Raw genomic sequence first — 20,351 nt, 5'->3', positions numbered from 1 at the left:
AGCTGACAATACATCTTATATGTATTAGATTAGATGGTATCTCTAGATGGTATCTATATGCATAATGTATCAAGAATTCATATCACTGCCTTTGGCATGCACATCCGGACTTTTCGCGCCCTCATGCCGCTTCTCGATATTCCAATCCGTCATTTCTTCTCCGTCATTATCGTCGTGCACAAAGTCATGCTCGCCATCTCCACAGAAACTACTCTCGCACATCGAATGCCTCCGTGTACTGGTCGTGTCTCCCTTCATGGCCCTTTCCCGCAGCACCCGGAATCTTTCTTCCCTCTCCCACTCGAGCCTCTCCCGAGCCCAATTCTTCTCAACGCGCGAGTACCCATAGAACCCTGCGCTCGACCCTATACTCCGCCTGGGTCCATGTAGCCCCCCGTCGGATAATGACCGTTGAGCCACCTCGCCCCGCGGTGCCCCACCAGCCCCAGCCGACCGCGATCGGCCACGCAATCGGCGAGTCCATCTATCGTTTCTTCCGTTCCAAACGAAAAAACTGCCCAGCAGCGTGCCGTCGCTCGTCGCTATCCCTCTCCATGGCTTCTCCTGCAGCGAAAAGACTAGGCAATTCACAAATCCCATGCTCACAATGCAAAACGAATTTGCCAACCGTATCCCCCATATCGGTTTCCGCGCATAATAGTCGTTGTACATCATGCAGTGGTATACAAATGGTGCCACCCACATTAATGTATACACTATCGGATAGATGAACGTAAGGCGTAGTTGGCAGTGGATGCGTGCGCGCTGGCGAATCATGCGGTTAAATCCTGGAGACGGTGGCTCCAACAGCCCAAGCTCCGGTGTGCTAGCAGCCCCTGGAAAGGCATGTAGCGTCGGAGTGCTAGCGCTCAGTATGTCTGTATGCGATGACGACACGCATGGGTGTAAACTATCGTTATATTCGACCTGTCCGACAGTCTGCCCACTTGGTATCGAGACTAGCGGTGGCCGGGCCGGGCCGCTGTGCTTGCCATGTGCATGGAAACGTCGTGTGCTTCGCACGAAGGATGAAGTGGTGGGGCTGGTGGAGGCGGCAAGGGTAGACGTTGGTCCTGGTGCTCCACAAAGCTCGTTACAGGTCAACGAAGTTGAATATCTACGCTCCGGTACAGTCACAGCTTTCTGAGACGTGGTCGAAGTACGCCGTGAGTGCGAGCCTGAGCTTTTTTGCTGCGTCATAATACTTGCGGGACGGGTTGCAAGCTCTTCGCTGGGCATGTAATCATCACCGAAGAGTGATGCTTTGGTTTGAGACGCGCGAATATTGATGCTGTTTCGCGTAAGGTCATTGTTCAAAGTGTATCCAAGTTTCCGGCTCATTGCGTTGTAGTTCTTAAACTCCCACCCAACATATGTATAAATTGCAATGGCCAGGCTGATGATGACGAATATGATACAGTACCTCGGAATCCATGTCAAGGCTAGCCGGTACCAGAACGGGCGGGTTGGAAGCAAGCAGTACGCGCCCTGCAAGCGATACGCTCCTTGAGTGTTGAGGAAAGCTAGGCTTGCTGATATTGTCGGGGCGCAAAAGACACATGCGTAAACATAGTACTTGTACGGATGTAGACCTTCCGAAGGCGCTTGACCGGAGGGCCGAAAGACCTGGAGTGCGGTATGTATGGCTATCATGAGAACAGCAAAATCTAAAAGTGGCTGTGAGGAAATGCTCAATAGTTGGGATACGCCGTCTTACCACTTATCTCCGTCCCAAACGCTATGAAGAACCCGCTCGATTGGCAATATGCCGACGTGCTCTCCACAGGCCCCCGAGCCAGCATTACAATTGCTCCAACAACGAAACAAAATGCTCGTATCAGGTCACCGCAAATCAAGAGCATAAGAAGCCTACACTAGAACCATGAGCGCATGCATCACTTGGGCACAATAGCACTGACCGATGGCGGAATTGTTTTTCCATGCGACAAACCCAGAAGAAGGCAACCAGGGAAGCTGACATACTCAGAGAGGAGAATACCAGAGCCACTGTCGTAATGACTCGGGTTCGTCGGTCGTTGGCGGCGTTAGGTGTCGTGTATTGGGTGCCATTATGTTCGTTCAACGGGACAGCAGATACGACAAAGGAAAATGAAAGAAAAACGATGCAGCACAGGCGCACACAGGTCGACATGATGCTGGTGGGAAGGATGTCGGAGGCAGGGGCCGCGCTCCTCGTCCGCTGCATCGCGCGGGTATCTTGGGTTGAGATCGACTGAACGAAAAAGCAAAGCAGATGATGATGATTAACTGGAAGTGGTACCGAGCATAGCGGCGCTAATATTAGGGTAAGATCGACCGCGCAGACAGCCAAGACATCAACGGTCCGTTACATGATTAGCAGACAAACTCCGTTAAAGCACGATGTGGCATATTTGCTTGGAAAAACCGCTATGCTATTCCTGGCCTTCTCCATGTGATCATCTCGTTGAAAATATGACAAGGACAGCGGCATATGGCAAGCCAGGATTCTGGGGTACCTGGTTCGACTCGAACAGTAATAAAACGTCACTCACCCCTTAATAAGGACTCGGTCCAGGCCACGCGGGAGGCTTTGCTTACGGCGGCTCGTACTTAGTCGCCCCACTATCACGACTGTTGGTCGACAGTGGTGTCAACCGTCGCAGCCACCATGGCAAAATGACGTGTAAGGCTGCCCCGGCCTTGGGGCAGACTGGCGAGCTTCCACTGTTTCACGTAGTGCTAGAATGATTCGGCGAGCGTGATCAGACTGAAGCGCAACTCGCCTCCACCGGCTTCGGCCTCGCGCTTGAGGAAGCTACGCACACCCAAGTCCAGGGCCTTGTCGCTAAGAAGGTCCTCTTCGGGAGCTAGTGCACCACGGTCGAGGGGACCTTTACGACGGCCGTCGAGCTCCCACAAACGGTTTTTGTCCGACTTGATGAAGCAGACATAGTGCAGGTCCACATCGGAATCAGCCTGGGGTGCAGCGGTATCTCCGCCCGATGCCGCACTTTGATGCGCACTCTCGAGAGCCTCGGAGTCATAGAGGAGGTCAGCTCGTTGGGCGGGTTTCAGTGGTATCGCATTCTGGACAAGCTTGGCTAGGTTGGAATCGGCTTCTAAAGGCTATGTTAGCAAACCTTGAAACCTTCCCGCGTAACGAGGGGGCTACTGACGAATGTGTGCGCGTGCCGAGCCATTCGAGACTGCATGGAGCAGGCCAATCAGGCCACAGGCGTTGCCGATGGTTTGCTTGTACCAAATAACCTCTTCGTCCGGGCCATAGCCCTGATATTCTGGCCTATCTTTGTCTTCTTGGATGCGGAACTTTTCGTATGTCTGGCTCACGGGAAACACAAGGAGGAGGGCATGGGCAGGCCGCGGTACAAAGGCAAGGAGTTCGGGGTCGTCGATACTGAAGACGTCGTGGAAGGCAAGCTTGTCCGACAGACCGAGCTTGTGAACGAGGGCCGTCATGACCTCCGGGTTGTTCTCTGTCGCATGTTACTAGGCGTGTGCCGTGGCAAGCCGGAATGACTTACCAAGAGGAATGAATCTCTTCCGGCCCTTGGGCACGTCAGGGGAAGCTTCAGAAGCCATATTGGTGCTGGTTTGAAGATAGTGTTGCGGGGAAGGAGGAGTGAGTAGAGGATCTCAGACGTGGGGTTGATGAGGGACAAGCAGCACACAGCGTCTACGGTTGCGTCACCCACGGTCTATGTATACGGCAGGCGTGTGCCTGGAGTCAAGAATGAGTTGTAGGCTACAACAAGCCTTTTTGCCACGGCCCATGCCATGCCATACTATGTCCACCGTAGTGCTAGAGGGCGGGGTCATCCCGGATGTAGTCGCCAGGGCGCAAAAGAAGAAGAGGAGGAGCAAGAACAAAAGGCGCCGGCATATGACGACATTCCCGCAAGCAGAGACAGCCTGCTCGAGCAAGTTTAACTATTCTGCGGTGATAGGCAAAAGAAAAAGAAAAGAAAAATATTGAGATGGCTATGCCGCAATGCGGCGGCGGTGGCCATCCAAGGGCCCGGGCGAACGAGATGGAGCTTCAGCGCCCCGCGGTGACGGCAGACTATGAATTTGACTCACGTGAATGATGCCTCTTCGCGCCCCAGCTTCAATTGCGCCCTCTCTTTGCAATTTTCACGCCAGATCAACTCAGCCAACACAAGCACGACTCAGTCAGCGCCTCTTCTTGTCGACACGCCTGGCAATTCCCCGCTCCTTGCCTGCAACGGCCCCCTCTACTAGCTTTGCGGCCGACTTCTTTACCCCACTACAGCCACTTGCTCTCAACTTGAACTTTTTCCACACAACACTTCCTCAACTGCACACCATGGCCACCCTCGACGAGACTGTCGTCGCCTTCCTCAAGAAGCACGCGCCCAACAACGCCGCCGACGAGACCGACGCTGTCAAGGCTTCCCAGGCCCTCTTCCCCACCGTCACCTACACAGACGCCGAAAAGACTGAGCTCAGCCAGTGGCTCATCACTGCCTCTCACGTGGCCTCTCCCGCTGAGGATGCCGCAAAGGCCTCGGAGCGCCTGTCGTCACTGAACACACACCTCTCCAGCCGGACCACCCTCCTTGGCGCAAAGCCCTCTGTCGCCGACATTGCCATCTACCAGAAGCTCGCACCCGTCGTCTCAAAGTGGAGTGCAGAAGAGAGGACAGGAGAGCAGGGATACCACCATATTGTCCGTCACATCGACTTTGTTCAGAACTCGCCAGTCTTTAGCCTCAAGCTGGACGACAAGGTCAACATTGACCCGGACAATGTCGTCTTCAAGATTAAGCCGGTAGATGCCAAGGCTGAGAAGGAGCGCAAGAAGAAGGAGAAGGAGGCTGCGGCGGCAGGTGCGGCAGCCTCAGGCGCCACGGCTACCACCTTGACTGGAGCCCAGGGTCAGAACGCACAGGGAGGCCAGGGAGGCAAGAGCAAGGCAGACAAGGCAAAGGCAAAGGCAGACGCAGCTGGATCTGCCGTCGCATCAGCAGTCGCCGGTAACCCGACGAGCGGCATTCCTGAGGGTGCACCAACCGAGAAGAAGAAGAAGGAAAAGAAGGAGAAGCAGCCCAAGCCTCAGAAGGCGTACGTCCGCTTCCGTTGAATCCTTTCATTTGCCTTTGAATGTTGACTAACAACCCATAGTGCGCCCGTCGAGAAGCCTCTCTCTCCCGCCCTCATCGACCTCCGTGTAGGCCACATTCTCAAGGCCGAGACCCATCCCAATGCCGACTCATTATACGTTTCCACCATTGCATGCGGCGACGCTCCCGGCACAGACAACACATCCGAGTATGAAGGCCAGATTGTTCGCACCGTATGCTCTGGTCTCAATGGCCTGATTCCCCTTGAGGAGATGCAGAACCGCAAGATTGTCGCCGTGTGCAACCTCAAGCCAGTCACAATGCGCGGCGTCAAGTCGTGTGCCATGGTCCTTGCCGCATCACCGAGAGTTGCAGAGGGTGAGGATAGCCACAAGGGCCCTGTCGAGTTGGTGAACCCCCCAGCTGAAAGCAAGGCTGGTGACCGAGTCTACTTTGAGGGCTGGGAGGGCGAGCCGGAGCCGGTGCTCAACCCCAAGAAGAAGGTCTGGGAAACCATTCAGCCTGGCTTTACTACCACCGATTCTCTGGAAGTGGGTTTTGATGTCGGTGTCGTGCCACAGTTGAGCGGCGAGGGTGCGGATAAGAAGACGGGTGTCGCCAAGTTGAGGACCAAGGATGGTCTGTGTAGCATTCCAACTCTCAAGGGTGGCGTAGTACGATAGATTCCCTTACCCTGTAGTGTCCATATACGTATCGTGACACATGAAAAGAATGACAAAAAACAAGAAACAATCACATCATGGGAGAAGCCATATTGTCCATTCTATTACCTACTTGTCATCAAGTGAAGCGTAAATTCGTTATGCTCTAGAACTATCCTGGGGTATACAAGGGGATGAAAACCGTGAAAAAAAAACAAATCATAAAATGCCCGCCAATCAACACTAAAACAGTCACGGTGCTCCGCTGCTTTCCATTTTGGGTTGTCCTCCTCCTTCTTCCAATTTAGAACACAGAAATAACAAAAACAAAATTAAAACAAGAAAGACGCATACGCATGCGGAGCTTTAGTCCATTAGGTTGACCGGGTACTCGAAATCGTTTTCGGCATCCGTTCCGTGTAGTCTCACCTGGTACAGGCAGGTATGGCTAGCACCCCAGTTGCTGGTCACACGCAGTATAACACGGGACACGGGCTCCGACGGCTCGCCCGACAGATCAAACGTCTGCAAATGGTTGGAAGCGTGAATGTTGTACTTGAACGAACCCAAGCACTTCCACTTGCCCCCTGCGCTTTCCGGCGGCGCGCTTCGGCAGCTTACCTCGCGATGACTGTAATATGGCTTGATTGGTCCGTTCGTCTGAACCCAGAGCTCCATGTCTCGAGGCGCGTTGTTGATTTTGCGGGCAGGCATCATACTCATGGGCACGTGCTCAATGGTGACTTGTTTGGGAATGACGAGACGGGGAACTCGAACGGCGAGCTGCGCCTGACCAGGTGATGCAGGGTCCGAACTTGCTGAACACCAGCAATCCCCAGGTTCCTCCCACTTGGTGAGTGCGGCAATTGGAGGGTTGCGATCGGGTATCCACGAGAGGCGGCGTGCGAGACCGGCAATGCGACCGGATTTCTTATCAAAAGTGACAGAAGACAGGTCCGGGTCAATCATAGCACCCAGACCTGGTGAAAAGTAATTAGGTTTTGTAAGATATAGTTCGTAATTGGCGACAAGATTGGCCTGTGCAAGGGCATTGAGGCGGATCTGGTCCAGCATAGTTTTCTTGGCTTCTGTTTGCATCATCGTCTTGAGCTGGGTGCTTTGGGTTCGGATGGCCTCCTCGATTCTCTTGTTTACCTGAGTGGTAAGGCTCTCATACCGCTGCTCCACCAGCTTGATGAATTCTTCACGTGATGCAGCCTGAGGCCAACTCTCAGTGGGGCTGCGCTCTTTATGGGCTGTGTTGTCAAAGAGTATGGCGAGCTTGGCTTTCGTTTCTTCAAGAAACTTCGTCCATTCGGGTTCAGAGTGTGCCTTGGCTGTTAAGGCTCGCCAGAATTCGTCGGTGATCTCGGTGGTCCCATCTTGGTGCCGGCGAACAATCATGACTCCAGGGAGTTCCTTCTTCAGCTCATCGATTGAATCACGCATGCTTTGAAAGCGCTTCTCATTTTGCTTCTCCATATTACCAATGCGGCCCCACACAAGGGTGTCGTCCCCGTTTCTCTTGTACGCTTCCGGCATGATAGCGTCGGTAACCCTTTCGTATGTGTAGACGACGCGGGAGCCCACAGCCTTGAGTAAACTAGGAGTCCCCAACGCCGAGTCAGTGGAATTGGAAGTCATCATGGTGGAAGCGACCCAACCGACGAACAGACAGCCTGAGAGGATCCAGAACATCCACGTGAGAGATTTTTTCCAACGCCATATTGGCTCGTCCTGCTCTTCGAACGATTCAACATGCCCAATCCATGCATTGACTTCGCCAGGGTCCTTTCGATGGGGACGGCGTCGATCTGCCTGGCGCTGTGACTGAGGTAGTGGAGGACCCTCACGCTGCAATCTGGCCTGCTCTTCTGCGACTAAGTTATTGACTGATTGTTCAGCCGGGATTGGGTTGGCACGAGCAGTTGTTTGCTCCGCATTCACTCTAGCTTGGGCCTGGCTTTGAATAGGTGTCTTGAGGACATCTTTTGTTGGTGTCGGCGTCTTTTCTTGGGCCGAACTCGCCTGGGGAGCCTGAACGGGGGTTGGTCCGTTTGATCTTGTTCCATTTACGGAACGGGTGGTGGGCTTGCGGCTTGTCAAGACAGGCTTGACGAATGGCGAGCTTCTGGGCTCATCGCGTATCGGATAAGCCGCAAACGGATCTCGGGATGTTAGCATGCCGGCTTCATGAGCAAGACCAAATGACTTTGAGGTGTTGCCGACAGATGCTGCGACATCATCCTCGCTGGGACCTAGATCATCGCTGTCCATGAAGGAGTAACCGGGGGCGGCTTTGGAATTCAGGGCGTTGTTACGTGGAAGTGGAGGTGAGAAGTGCGACTGCGACTCACTACCCAGCTCATCGATGCTGTCAAGATCATCTCCCTCTTGCTCTGATGATGGAACACCGGATCTGTCGAGCTGGGTCTTGAAGGCCTGGGAGAAACCGGTATTTGGGGCAGTTGTAAGTTTATCAGGATTCCCGACGCGGCCGCTTGCGCCGTAAGCATTGGACCGGCGGGCTTTGACCTGAGTTAAAGTAGTTCTGTTGCGTCTTGTTGAAGCGGCTGCGGTAGCAGTAGTGACGGCAGATTCTTCAGCGACTGAGCTTGCCCTGGTACTGACACGGGCTGAGCGACGGTAGGGTGTGGGGGCATCCCCATTAGCACGTTGAGACATTTCGGCGGGGAATCTGTCGTGAGCATTCAACAGTCCAACGGGGTCGGGGTCCAGGAGGAATGGCACGGTTGATGTTGCTGAGGTGGGGAACTAGTGTTGGGTGAGTTTGGGTTTGTTCAAACGAAGTAAGGAAGTAGTCTGCGAGGGCCATTTAGAACATGACAAGAACAATGGCAGCCAGCAGTGGCATAAGCCGACAATGGCGAGAATGGCGAGCCGGCAACAATAGCAAAGACGACGAAGCCATGCGACGACAGCAGAAGATGAAAATTTTCACCGTGAAGACGGGCGTGACGGTGAGGAGGTTGTCGAGTGGTGCGTGTCGAGCTGGGCGATGAGGCTGGGGTGCTAGGAACACGAGGGTAACCAGGGTAGGAGATGGCGGGAACTTACAGGTGGACTCGAGGACCAGGTGGTCAAGAGACCGAGGTTTACGACAACAGACGCGTTTTGGCAGTGCAGAATTTGATCTTTTGACAGCTCAGAGGGCGATGGGGTTGATGGCGGGTTCCTGCAGCAGGGTCCCTATACACGTGTACGCAGTTTCACGCGTCGGGGCTGGGGGCGCTTACTGCGCTGCTACGCGTGGGCGAGAGGGGTTTGGGAGAGGGGCAGGGCGAGTGCGCAGGACGCGATCATGTTCGTCGAGTCGAGGGCAGTAGTTCTGATTGTATTGATCAATGGCGACAATGGGGGTGGTGAAGGCTCATTGTCGCGCTGCGAGGGTGCAAGGGTTCGGCCAGCGCGCAGACAGCCGGAAGCGGGCGACTAAGCGAGCGCGTCCTCTGAATCCGGCGGTGAGTGACATGGCAGTGCTTTGACGACTCGACCAAGCCTGGAATGACACTGGCACCAGCTGTCTGTCTCTCGCTCGCCTGCTAACACACGCCAGCAGCGTATGCTACCAAGTACTCACACCTACACCTACACCTACACCCACACCCACGCCAAAGCTAGTAGTAGACTACGTAGCGTCTCCGCCGCCAGACAGACAGACATGGATGATGCATGAACCTCCCGCCCCAGGCTGGGGCAGCGGAGCACCATGCCCAAAGGGCCACAAGGCTGATTCTGCCCGTCTCGCATGTACCTGCATCTCCATACATGGTAGTCCCACGATTGTGTCGCATGCTGATACGGGTGCTGTGTGTGTGGTACACCATGTACTCATGTATGTAGGCACACGGCCGCTCCTCCACGAGACTGACATGTCTACTCCCAGTGGTGCTTGCATCTGCAGCCTGCCTCATACATAAAGCCAGCTTGATGCAACTCGCTACAGTTTGGAGCTGTGGGCGAGCACTTGTTCCCCAAACATCTCCCCGTCGAAGAAGAAAAAACCAAAACTAAATACTGCGACAAACTATAGAAAAACCAAATCACTTGCCTTGCATCAAGCAGTCCTTTTTTCTTTGACAGTACCAATGCTTGCGTCGCTGCTTTTTGGGTGTGGTACATATGTACTCACGTACACAAGTTCACATCGTTGCACCGTCTGATGCTCATGCATTGCATTGACTCGACGCGCACCACTCATCCACACTGTGCAAGTAGCTGGTCCAACGCTGTGCCATGCAAATTAGCCCTCACCACTCCTCATCTCCTCCATGATGCCATGATGGCAACGACCAACAAAGCATCATGTTACCAGGCCAGGTACTTGTTCAGTTCCAACCATGCCCATCCATGCCGTATCCGGAAATCTATCCGCCCATGACTGCTTCGGCGTCACTAGTGGCGCATCCCGTGAACCCAGTCTCTCGTGTTGCTAACTTTGCCAAACCTCTGCAACTTCCCATTCAGATACCAGCACCAGATTGTATAAGAGCTGCTCCTCCTCTCGTTTAATCTCTCCACTCTGCACACTCGAAGCCGCAAACATGGTTGTAGGTTCTGTTCTTGTCACAGGGTAAGCTACCCCTCCACCCCGCCATCTACCATCCTGCCATGCCCATGGAACCTTGGTTCTAACCACAGCACAGTGGTACCGGCTACATTGGCTCTTTCACAGCCCTCGCCCTCCTCGAGGCAGACTACAAGGTCGTCATTGTCGACAACCTCTACAACTCGTCAGCCGAAGTCATCAACCGCATCGAGCTCATCTGCGGCAAGCGACCGACCTTTTACCAGTGCGACGTGACTGATGAGGCCGCCCTCGACAAGGTCTTTGAGGAGAACCCAGATATTGACAATGTCATTCACTTTGCCGCCCTGAAGGTCAGTCTTTACCCTGATTTCCAATCTGCCGCCCCAGTTCTGACACCACCTCAAGGCTGTTGGCGAGTCTGGCGAAATTCCTCTCACATACTACCGCGTCAACGTTGGCGGCTCCATTGCCCTCCTTACTTCCATGGTCAAGCACAATGTCAACAACATTGTCTTCTCCTCTTCTGCCACCGTCTACGGCGATGCGACGCGCGTCCCCAACATGATCCCCATCCCCGAACATTGCCCCATCGGCCCGACCAACGTCTATGGTCGCACAAAGTCCACCATTGAAGGCGCAATCACAGACACAATCGAGGCCGAGCGCAACAACGCCAAGAAGGCTGGAAAGAGCGAACAGGAAATCAACAAGTGGAATGCCGCCCTGCTGAGGTACTTCAACCCCGCTGGTGCGCACCCCAGTGGCATCATGGGCGAAAACCCATTAGGTGTTCCCTACAATCTACTACCCTTGTTGGCTCAAGTTGCGATCGGCAAACGTGACAAGCTCCTCGTCTTTGGTGACGACTACGCCAGCAAGGACGGCACAGCCATTCGCGACTACATCCACGTCCTCGATCTAGCGCGCGGCCATCTCCAGGCACTCAACTACCTGCGCGAACAAAAGCCGGGTGTCAAGGCCTGGAACCTGGGTACTGGCAAGGGCTCCACCGTCATCGAAATGATCAAGGCGTTTAGCAAGGTAGTCGGACGTGATCTTCCCTACGAAGTTGCGCCACGGAGACAGGGCGATGTGCTCGATCTGACGGCAAACCCAAGTCTTGCCAACAAGGAACTAGACTGGAAGACTGAGTTCACACTGGAAGATGCCTGCGCCGACCTGTGGAAATGGACAGAGAACAACCCAGAAGGCTATAACCAGCAACCACCAAAGGAATTTGTCGAAGCTTTGAAGAACAAAAAGGCCTAAACAAATCAAGGAAAAGGTTTATTTGGGGGAAAGACAACTCCGAGACATATCTTGGTAACATGGTCACGTGATTTACACATTTCTTGGATACAATTCATCACCAATCCTATGAGCAAGGACAAGCAAAACAAAAAAACATCTGGTAGTTTGGACATTGGGTATAATATGAGATTACATTCAATCCTTGGTCACCTAGGCAATATCTTCAATCGGACAGTTGGGGTGCAGCACGTACACCACCTTGTCATTACCTTCTGCCTGTCCCTGTTCGTCTGCCAGACCTTCACCCCGGATCATCATGAGGTATTGCTCCTGTTTCCACATTGTTAGCACATTGAAACACACATATATATACATCACGCTGCATCTTCAACTTCTTCGCAATACGTACCTTGACAACCTTCTTCAGCACCTTCTTCGCCAGAGCCCGCTCCTTCTCCAGGTCCTCTTGCGTCTCCAACTCATTCTCCTTTTGCTCCAGATACCACACAAGGAGCTCTTCTTCTTCCACTCCGTCTTGCGTCTCTTCTTGGTCTTCGTTGACTCGTTTGACAAACATGTTGCGCATGGCAACGTACTTGTCGTGCGTAATCTTCGTCTTCTCCCGCGGCGCTACCGCCGGCGTCGCCGTCCGGTCTCGTGCTGCCTCCTGCTGGTCATCGCCCATGGCAGCATCCTCGTCTTGCTCGGCAGCTGCCGCAGCCGCGAGAAGAGCTTCGTCGTCGTCATCTTCTACCTCAACGTCGTCCTTCTCCACCGAAATAATCGACTGCCGAAGAAGATTGTAGGCTTCCTTGACGAATTCGGGTGTAATGTCCGTCACGCAGTTCGCTTTTGCAATAGCCTCGGAGAGACGAATCATGCTCTCTAATTGACGCACCGTAATCCGGTAGCTGTTGCGGCCAATGCCGCCTTGAGCGTCGTCTGCACGCAGTTCCTTGTACTTCTCAACGAGGGTTTCCCTTGCTTCATCGGTGAACTCCGGTCTAAACGTCCGCGCAAATCGGATATAGCGCTGTAGCTGCTCCGTGTTAAATTCAGGGTCCACGGCCTCATCTCGGTGCTGGTGAATGCCAACAATGTGCTCGGCAAGATGACGATCAACAGCTTCGTCACACTCGTCAAGAACTACAAAGAATAGATCGAAACGAGACATGATGGGTGCAGACATGTTGACATTGGCGCGCAACGTCGTCTTCCGGTTGTACCGACCGCCTACAGGGTTGGCAGCAGCAAGGATCGAGGTACGAGCATTGAGCGTAGCCTGGATTCCCGCCTTTGCTATCGAAATAGTCTGCTGTTCCATAGCTTCGTGAATAGCGACTTGATCGGCGACGTCCATCTTGTCAAACTCGTCAATAGCGCAGATGCCATTGTCAGCAAGCATCAGAGCTCCAGCTTCGATGGTAAACTCGCCAGTCTCCTCATCCTTGACAACTGCGGCTGTAAGACCAGCAGCCGACGATGCCTTTCCCGAAGTGTAAACGGCGCGAGGAAGGAAGCTGCAAATGTACTTGAGGAACTGTGACTTTGATGTCGAAGGATCGCCGACAATGCAGATGTTAATATCTCCACGGAGCGCCATACCTTCTGGTGTTTCTTTCGACACACCGCCCATGAGCTGGAGGAGCAGACCTTTTTTGATGACCTGGTGACCGTAGACCATTGGTGCAATCGAGTCAACAAGGCGCATGAAAATATTGGGCTTGTGCACCATGTCCTTGAGATCCTGAATCTCAGCAGCAGTCAGAGTACCAAGGTATTCTTCCTGTGCCTCCTCGCCGCTTGTTGCATTGGACTCAATTTGACCCTGGCCCAGAGATGCAAGAATGTTGCTGGCTTGACCTGTCAAATGGTGATTCGAAGACTGCCCAGGAGTTGAGTGGTCGGGCGACACCATGCATGCTAGGAAAGACATGCGATATGTGAGGTCTCGGACACCAAGGGCTTTGAGGCCGCTGACGCCAGATCCACCCACATCATTGCCACGCGTAGCATTTGATGTATCTCTCATTGCTTGTGGTCTCACACCAGGAACACGGAATTGGCTCACGTCAGGAATGACAATGACAGTACCGGTAAAGATGCACTTCTCTCCAGCCTTTGCACGGTCGACCATTTCTCCCCTCAGAATGACGTCCATTGTTCGCGGCATGCTACCAGTGGGGATCTCTGAGCTGTTCTCCTGGATGCGCACCTTTTGCCAATCGACAAAGGTAGATTGCCGAATATCAAGTCGCCAGCCTTCCCTGTTCATACACGTTATGTTGGGACATTGTGTGGGCTCCGTGTATTTGAACGTTTGTTCGATATTTGGCACAACCGTATTGCAAATCTCGCACACAAAAGTTGCCATTGAGAGTTCTGGGCGGACTTCAGAGGTTCGTGTTACAGTGCCCGAGATTGACAACAAGCTACCAATTGACGTGGTGCGGAGCTGCCGAATACGTGAAACGAGGGGCAGATTGTAGAAAGCCAGGGTGAAGAGCTTGTCGGTCTGCTGGTTCGCTGTTTTCTCATTGAGACTCTCATTCTGACTTTCTGAGTTTCCGGCGTTCGAGGTAGCTGTCGCAGAAGCTGTGGAGGCGGGCTGTTTGTGCTGGCGGAAGTACTTGGGTTCGTACTTTGCGATAAGGTTGTGGAGCGATCGAACCATGTAGGGCAGGAACCGATAGTACTCGCTTGCAATGGCAGCTGCAAGGATACCATCTTCGTGCCTGAGCAGGTGCGTGTAGTCGACATAGAGGGTAGAAAGGCCGTACAGCCTCATACCACGTATTTGGGCAATGTAGTATTTGTCTGTAGTAGGCACCGCACTCGATGTTGGAAGTGCTGAGGAGGAGGGGTCTTCTGTATAGCTGTTCTTATGGTTAGCCAGCTTGCATTGTCCATTGTGCATCGTGAAGCTCACTTCTCCAGGAACTCCTGGAAGCGCAGCGAAAGTGTCTCTCCCGTAACATCGACCACTTTTGGAATATCTGTCCGTGGAGCATTGGTACGCCTGCCTGGTACTCGTGCCCCGATGATCTCATCGTCCGGGTCTCCTTCGACATCACTGTTGGCGCCAGCGCTTTCAGAGGGCGGTCCGCGGGGTCTGGCCGACGAGGATCGCATCAGTGGTGTTCGTGCATCGTTACCGAAGGCGCTCGAGGGAGTGGGCGCAGCGTCCGAATTGAGCGCGAGATCCAGAAGAGACGACATGATTTTTGCGTATAGTTACAGTGGTATGGGATGCTGTTCACTCTAGCAGGAGCCCTAGGACTTTTGCGGGGGCGCTGTAAACACGCGAAAACGCGGTCGCGCTGTCCGGATGAGGAAGTAAGTGTAGGTCCGTGCTCCACCACTATGTTGACCAGACAAAGATCCTCATCACTCTAAACTCGACTACCAACATCACGGCCTGTTACACATGTTCTCACATAAGCAATAGTCAGCCAGAACCAGCTGTATATTATATTCAAAAGGTATCACATATATGCTAAGAAGCAACTTTTTCGCCAAACTTGCATAGAATCAGCCCCACGTACCACCGCCGCCTCTTCCTGCCCTTCGCTGAGCACTCAGCCTCCAATCGTCTTCGCCTGCAAACTTGTTATGTAGCGGCTGTATCCTCTCCGCCTTCTTCCTCTTACTCAAGCGGTCCGTTGGCGCAACCTTGAAGAACGTAGGTGCAGCTTCCACTAGCCACTTCGGTTCAATGGCACTGCAGAAGTGCATGTACTCTTTGGTAGTCTCGACAAGCGAATGATATATGACATGCTCGGCGGGCTTGCCAAAGAGCGATGAAGAAGGGTGCAGGTACACAGGTGTACCCTCGACAAGCGTCTTGTAGCCCTCAGCAGGATCCTTGCGCGCTGAATTGCGGAAGAAACCCGAGCAGAGTGCTTGTCGAACCTTGATGGTATTCCGACCACAAGACACAACCTGATGCTTGTGTCGTGCCATGATTTGCAGCAACTGATTACGTACGTCGCGTACGCGTTGCATGTTCTTGGGCATGACAAAGTTCTCGTGGCACCATGGTGTACTGAAGCCGCCCTGTTTCCAGCCATTGTAGACGTTGAGAAGGGTAATGTGGTCGCCAGATGGATCGTTGAACTTCTGCTTCTTCTGGTCTGCTTGCTGCTGCTTGTCTCGTGGACGATGGAAAACGTTCTGAGTGGCGCTGATCATAGCCACGATTGTAAGAATCTCGTCTGAGCACTGGAGCTCGACTGACTTGATCAGTGACTTGGAGAGAGAAGGGTCCATGGGGAAATCCGCCATTTGCCGACCAAGACGCGTGAGCAGCCCTTCATCGTCTAATGCGCCCAGCTGATACAGCTCTTCCAGAGCTGTTAACATGGTGTTGGTGGGTGGTGGGTCCATGAAATCAAAATGCAACAGATCATTAATGCCCATAGCCTTCAACATGAGAATTGTGTTTGACAAGTTCTGACGTTGGATCTCTGGAATAGTTGTCGGTAGCATCTCGTTCTGAAATGCTGCTTCGGTGTACAGGCGGAAACATTTTCCTGGTCCGGTTCTTCCTGCTCTGCCACTTCTTTGACGAGCCTGGGCTTGGGAAATAGGCGTAATCTGCAAACGGTCCATGCCTAGCTTTCCGTCATAAGAACTTTGCTTGACAAAACCTGGGTCTACAACGTAGTAGATACCGTCAATAGTCAAACTGGTCTCAGCAATATTAGTAGCAATAACACATTTTCGACTGCCTGCGGGCGCAGGCTCAAAGATGCGAGACGCCACTTCAGATGGCAGGGCACCATAGATGGGTAGAATCATCAACTCTGGTACGTTCGGCCCCAAGGCCTTCATACGCTCAGACAGAATCTCACAAGAAGAATCAATTTCTTCCTTTCCTGTCAAGAAGAGCAAGATATCACCTGCTGGTTCTGTCAAATGGATTTGCATGACCGTAACCAATGCTGCGTCAAGGTAATCAGACTCGGGCTCCCGGCTGTACATGACCTCGACAGGGAATGTGCGACCTGGGATTGAAAAGATGGGACACTTGTAAAAGTACTCCGAGAACTTGTCGGCATCCAGGGTGGCACTAGTAACGATGAGCTTCATGTCAGGTCGCCGCTTGAGCGTCTTTTTCAGTAACCCAAACAGGACGTCTGTGGCAATCGTACGTTCGTGGGCCTCATCGAGCATGATACAGCTATACTTGGACAGCATGGGGTCCAAGAGAATCTCACGCTGCAGGATACCGTCCGTCATGTACTTGATACGCGTATCCGGTGAAGTCTTGTCTTCGAATCGAATCGTGTAACCAACCTCGTTCCCTAGAGGACAACCAACTTCCTCAGCAACACGTTTGGCGACGCTCATAGCTGCTACACGCCTGGGCTGAGTGCAACCAATAACAAGCTCATTAGCATAGCCGGCCTCAGCCAAATACTGTGTCATCTGTGTTGTTTTTCCAGATCCAGTATCACCAACTACAATCAAGATTTGATGGGCTGCAACGGCCTCAAGCAGTTGTTTCCTGAATTTGAAGACAGGCAGCGACTCTCGCTGTTCTTTGATGCTCATGTTGGTACGCTTGCCAAAAGAGGTTTCCCTGCTATTTGTGGAGATCTTTTTCCATTCTGGTAATGCTTGACTGGGTTCGTTCGTTCGTGTGTTGCGGAGATCGCTTGCAAACTGCCGTTGCTGAGCCATAGGATCGTTCCACTGACTGCTCAAGTCCACGTTTGCCGCTTCTTTTGCCGCCTTCTCCTGTGCTTCTTGTTGTTTGAGGTCACGACGTTCCTTGGCTAGTGTGTCTCCGGCCATTGCGGCACGGTTGAGCGAGCCATCAGGTGCTTTAACAACGCGGATTGGCGAAAGCTCCAGTGATTGCTTGGTCTGACCAGCCAAGAAGGGTGGTTCCTCTTCACGGACTTCAATATCAACATCCTCTTCTTCTTCGAAACCGCCCTCTCCGTTGATATGCGCGTTGAAGTCCTCGTCAATATCGGGGTAGTCAGATTTGGGGATTACGCCAGAGGCGATGAGTTGTTTGATCTCCCATCGCTCTGGCGAAGTCATACGTTTCCGCATGCCGTTTCTACGGCTGTTGTAGCCATCCTCAACAACTGGCACAGAGCTATCAACTCCTGGAATACCACCGAGACCTTGCGAGTTCGCGCCGGTCCCAAATGATGCTATACGCTTTTCCGGTGCAAGATCACGGCCTGTCCTCTGGTCCACCTCTTTCATCGAGAGCGATATCCTGCCGTTTTCGGTCTTGATAACTTTAACCTTGACCTCCTGCCATCTCGACACAAGATCTGATGGATGGTTGACTCGCCCCTCCATCATCTGGGTAACATGGACCAGTCCATCGACCTTGCCTTTCACACCTTGTAGATTGACAAAGCAGCCAAAGTCCTTGACACCCGTGACCTTGCCGTCGTAAATCTTGTACAGCACTGGCTCGTCGTCGAGCTCGGGAGTGGGCGGCCGTCGGAACTCTTCAATATCTTCGTCGCGATACTTCTTGCGGCTTCGTTGTTTATTGCTGGGCTTGACAGTTCGTGTACGGCCAAATTCGTCTTCAAAAACCAACTCGTCGTTCTGCTCCCGTTGCCGCCCCCGTCGTGGACTCCTTGATGGCGAGCGAGAGCACGATGCATCCCTCCGCCTGTGTCGTTTGCTCCTACTGGCGTCGTCGTCGCTGTCGTATGGACTCATGCTCCTCTTGCGCGACCGCTCCTTGGGCTTGCCTGGTGCCTTCCCTGCCAGTCCCTCCAGCATGGCAAACGTGTCATCCAGCACATCGGCCTGCGGCGCATCATTTGCCGGCTCCTCATCTGCCACATCATATTCCACCTCCTTGTCTGGAATGGCCAACCCTTTGAAGACACGCGTCTTGCGACTTGTTGCATCTCCGTCGTCTTCTGCATTTGCGCCTCCCTGCTTCCCGCCTGCGCCTTTGTTCTTGTATTTGGGATGCAGAGTAAGAATCAGGCGATCGATGCTCTCGACCAAGCTCTGTGGAAACTCGGCGCCAACATCCTCGAGCTGTTTCTTGAAGTCGGCAACATCTTTGCAGTCGGCATGTTGGTCGATGACGAACTCGGCAAGTGTCTTGTCGGAGACACCAACGTGGTTCTGTATTTCCGACGTGACCTTGGAAACGAGCGATAGAAATTCGAGGTTCTCGAGATCGTCCATGGCGGTAACCTGCGTCTTCGCAAGGCGCGTGGTTCTGTGGATTGTCGGGACCGGTGAAGTCGCGCTTGTTGATGGTCGGATTTATGTGGTTTCTAAACTCGAGCCCCTTTGCTTAGGTTCCAGTACGCATGATGTGTTGTAACCTGGCAGTGGTTGCCTATGAAAGATTGGAGTGCGTGGATTGGACGGAGCTGTCGCATAGTCGAGAAAGTTGATGCGGCTCGGCGACGAAATCGCGCTAAGGCGTGTCCCCGCGCTGCAGCCACTCATCTCTCGCCAGACTCCGCATCACCCCATCTCGCCTCCCGCCGCATACTTACTCACGATACTCAACCTCAGAAAGGTGCTGAGCACGTCCAGTACATCATTCACTACTCCGTTCTACATTCGCGGCCTGATTTGAATTGTGAAACATGAGCTCCACACGCATCTTCCACAACATTTCACGCATACCCGTCACATCTACACTCGTTCTTATCTTCGGCAACTACGAACTCTACCGCATACACAAAGGCACACACCCGTACTGGAGTCCCATTCTTGAAGAAAAGGGCATCGTCAGACGACGTGTCCAGAATGCTTCAGAATCCACAGGCGGCCAAAGTGCCCCTGGCGTCGAGTCCCAACGTGAGGGGCGCAAAGCCTCGATACAGTGGCTAAATCTTAATGGTGTCCCGATACCCTTCATCACAGGGCGATCAGTATAAAAAAGACTCTGTGCCTTTTTGGGAACCCCCCGTCGACTCGGCACACATTAGCAGAGGATACAAATGAGAAGTGATAAGAGAAGGCATTTTTGATAATTTGGTTATATTGCACGTTGTGCGACTGGAACAGGCGTCAGGTGTCGAAGCGTTCGAGCAAGCATGGTTATTTTTCTTTCTGCAAAGTAGGAGGAGGACTGCAAAAGGGGTATTTAGTCGCATCAGTAGCTACAAGCGACAATTGTTAAGCGTTGCAGGTCCTAGCTGTATATCGCTAAGAGACCGTTGGTATGGATCACAAGTGACAATCACAGGCAATCCGAAGGCACTAAGCTCTACCAAGCAACACAGTCCTAGGAACGTAGCACGTCCTGCCCCCACGTCCATCTCCGCATACCTTCCCCACGCGGCTGTACTCGCCAATCTTGCAGCTTGAACGAAACCGGTAAGGGACGGGAACATTGACGGTCTAAATTCCCTGTTGCTTTGGGACAAAAAATCCATTGTCGGGCGATGTTGAAGTCAGAGCATGAAATGGTGCAATATGGTGCCATGCCCTCAGCTTCCATATCAGGCTAGCGTCTGAATTTACACCGACTTCAGCAACTCACTCTCCCAGTTAGTCTGCCTTGTACGCAATGATGTGCGCTGAGCCGCAATTCTACCAAGATACAACTTGGCCGATAGAATATAGGGTTGTGTAGTACCCCGTCTCTGCTCCCGTTAATCGCTCAGCACTCCATAGTTCAATGACAGTTCTCGTACGCCTCTGACACATAAGATTGCAAAGTGTCGTCAGTATTGTGGACTATGATTGATCATCGGATTAGGTGCGATGGCGCAATTGCTCTATCAAGGCCGGTATATTGTTTCCCCACAACAATACGCACTTTAGATATCACTTTACCCAGTAGGA

The 20,351-nt window shown here is 52.9% G+C and overlaps 8 protein-coding genes across 8 annotated transcripts; 3 read left to right on the top strand and 5 right to left on the bottom strand.

The window, feature by feature from the left end:
* Positions 1–69: 69 nt before the first annotated feature.
* Positions 70–2,152, bottom strand: COCVIDRAFT_98685 (hypothetical protein; the record flags this gene model as incomplete). The annotated part of the gene is made up of 3 exons (XM_014701373.1): positions 70–1,667; positions 1,718–1,869; positions 1,920–2,152. The coding sequence occupies 3 exons, from the start codon at positions 2,150–2,152 to the stop codon at positions 70–72; spliced, it is 1,983 nt and encodes a 660-aa protein (XP_014556859.1).
* A 569-nt stretch (positions 2,153–2,721) lies between these two features.
* COCVIDRAFT_15795 (hypothetical protein) lies at positions 2,722–3,582 on the bottom strand (the record flags this gene model as incomplete). The annotated part of the gene is made up of 3 exons (XM_014701323.1): positions 2,722–3,101; positions 3,159–3,476; positions 3,525–3,582. 3 exons carry the CDS (start codon positions 3,580–3,582, stop codon positions 2,722–2,724), a joined length of 756 nt encoding a protein of 251 aa, XP_014556809.1.
* Positions 3,583–4,327: 745 nt separating this feature from the next.
* On the top strand, positions 4,328–5,767 carry COCVIDRAFT_98733 (hypothetical protein; the record flags this gene model as incomplete). Its single annotated transcript, XM_014701372.1, has 2 exons — positions 4,328–5,085; positions 5,146–5,767. The coding sequence occupies 2 exons, from the start codon at positions 4,328–4,330 to the stop codon at positions 5,765–5,767; spliced, it is 1,380 nt and encodes a 459-aa protein (XP_014556858.1).
* Positions 5,768–6,050: 283 nt separating this feature from the next.
* Positions 6,051–8,431, bottom strand: COCVIDRAFT_26434 (hypothetical protein; the record flags this gene model as incomplete). The annotated part of the gene is made up of 2 exons (XM_014701338.1): positions 6,051–6,110; positions 6,176–8,431. 2 exons carry the CDS (start codon positions 8,429–8,431, stop codon positions 6,051–6,053), a joined length of 2,316 nt encoding a protein of 771 aa, XP_014556824.1.
* A 964-nt stretch (positions 8,432–9,395) lies between these two features.
* On the bottom strand, positions 9,396–9,641 carry COCVIDRAFT_98566 (hypothetical protein; the record flags this gene model as incomplete). The annotated part of the gene is made up of 1 exon (XM_014701371.1): positions 9,396–9,641. One exon carries the CDS (start codon positions 9,639–9,641, stop codon positions 9,396–9,398), a length of 246 nt encoding a protein of 81 aa, XP_014556857.1.
* A 670-nt stretch (positions 9,642–10,311) lies between these two features.
* Positions 10,312–11,567, top strand: COCVIDRAFT_98840 (hypothetical protein; the record flags this gene model as incomplete). The annotated part of the gene is made up of 3 exons (XM_014701370.1): positions 10,312–10,340; positions 10,414–10,648; positions 10,704–11,567. 3 exons carry the CDS (start codon positions 10,312–10,314, stop codon positions 11,565–11,567), a joined length of 1,128 nt encoding a protein of 375 aa, XP_014556856.1.
* Positions 11,568–11,759: 192 nt separating this feature from the next.
* Positions 11,760–14,768, bottom strand: COCVIDRAFT_98759 (hypothetical protein; the record flags this gene model as incomplete). Its single annotated transcript, XM_014701369.1, has 3 exons — positions 11,760–11,879; positions 11,959–14,425; positions 14,479–14,768. The coding sequence occupies 3 exons, from the start codon at positions 14,766–14,768 to the stop codon at positions 11,760–11,762; spliced, it is 2,877 nt and encodes a 958-aa protein (XP_014556855.1).
* Positions 14,769–19,144: 4,376 nt separating this feature from the next.
* On the top strand, positions 19,145–19,438 carry COCVIDRAFT_98668 (hypothetical protein; the record flags this gene model as incomplete). Its single annotated transcript, XM_014701368.1, has 1 exon — positions 19,145–19,438. The coding sequence occupies one exon, from the start codon at positions 19,145–19,147 to the stop codon at positions 19,436–19,438; it is 294 nt and encodes a 97-aa protein (XP_014556854.1).
* Positions 19,439–20,351: the final 913 nt, after the last annotated feature.

The sequence above is a fragment of the Bipolaris victoriae genome (genome assembly GCF_000527765.1).
Source record: "Bipolaris victoriae FI3 unplaced genomic scaffold scaffold_40, whole genome shotgun sequence".
Taxonomy (NCBI): domain Eukaryota; kingdom Fungi; phylum Ascomycota; class Dothideomycetes; order Pleosporales; family Pleosporaceae; genus Bipolaris; species Bipolaris victoriae.
Note: the sequence above shows the minus strand (reverse complement) of the source record. Positions and strands in the feature narration are given on the sequence as shown.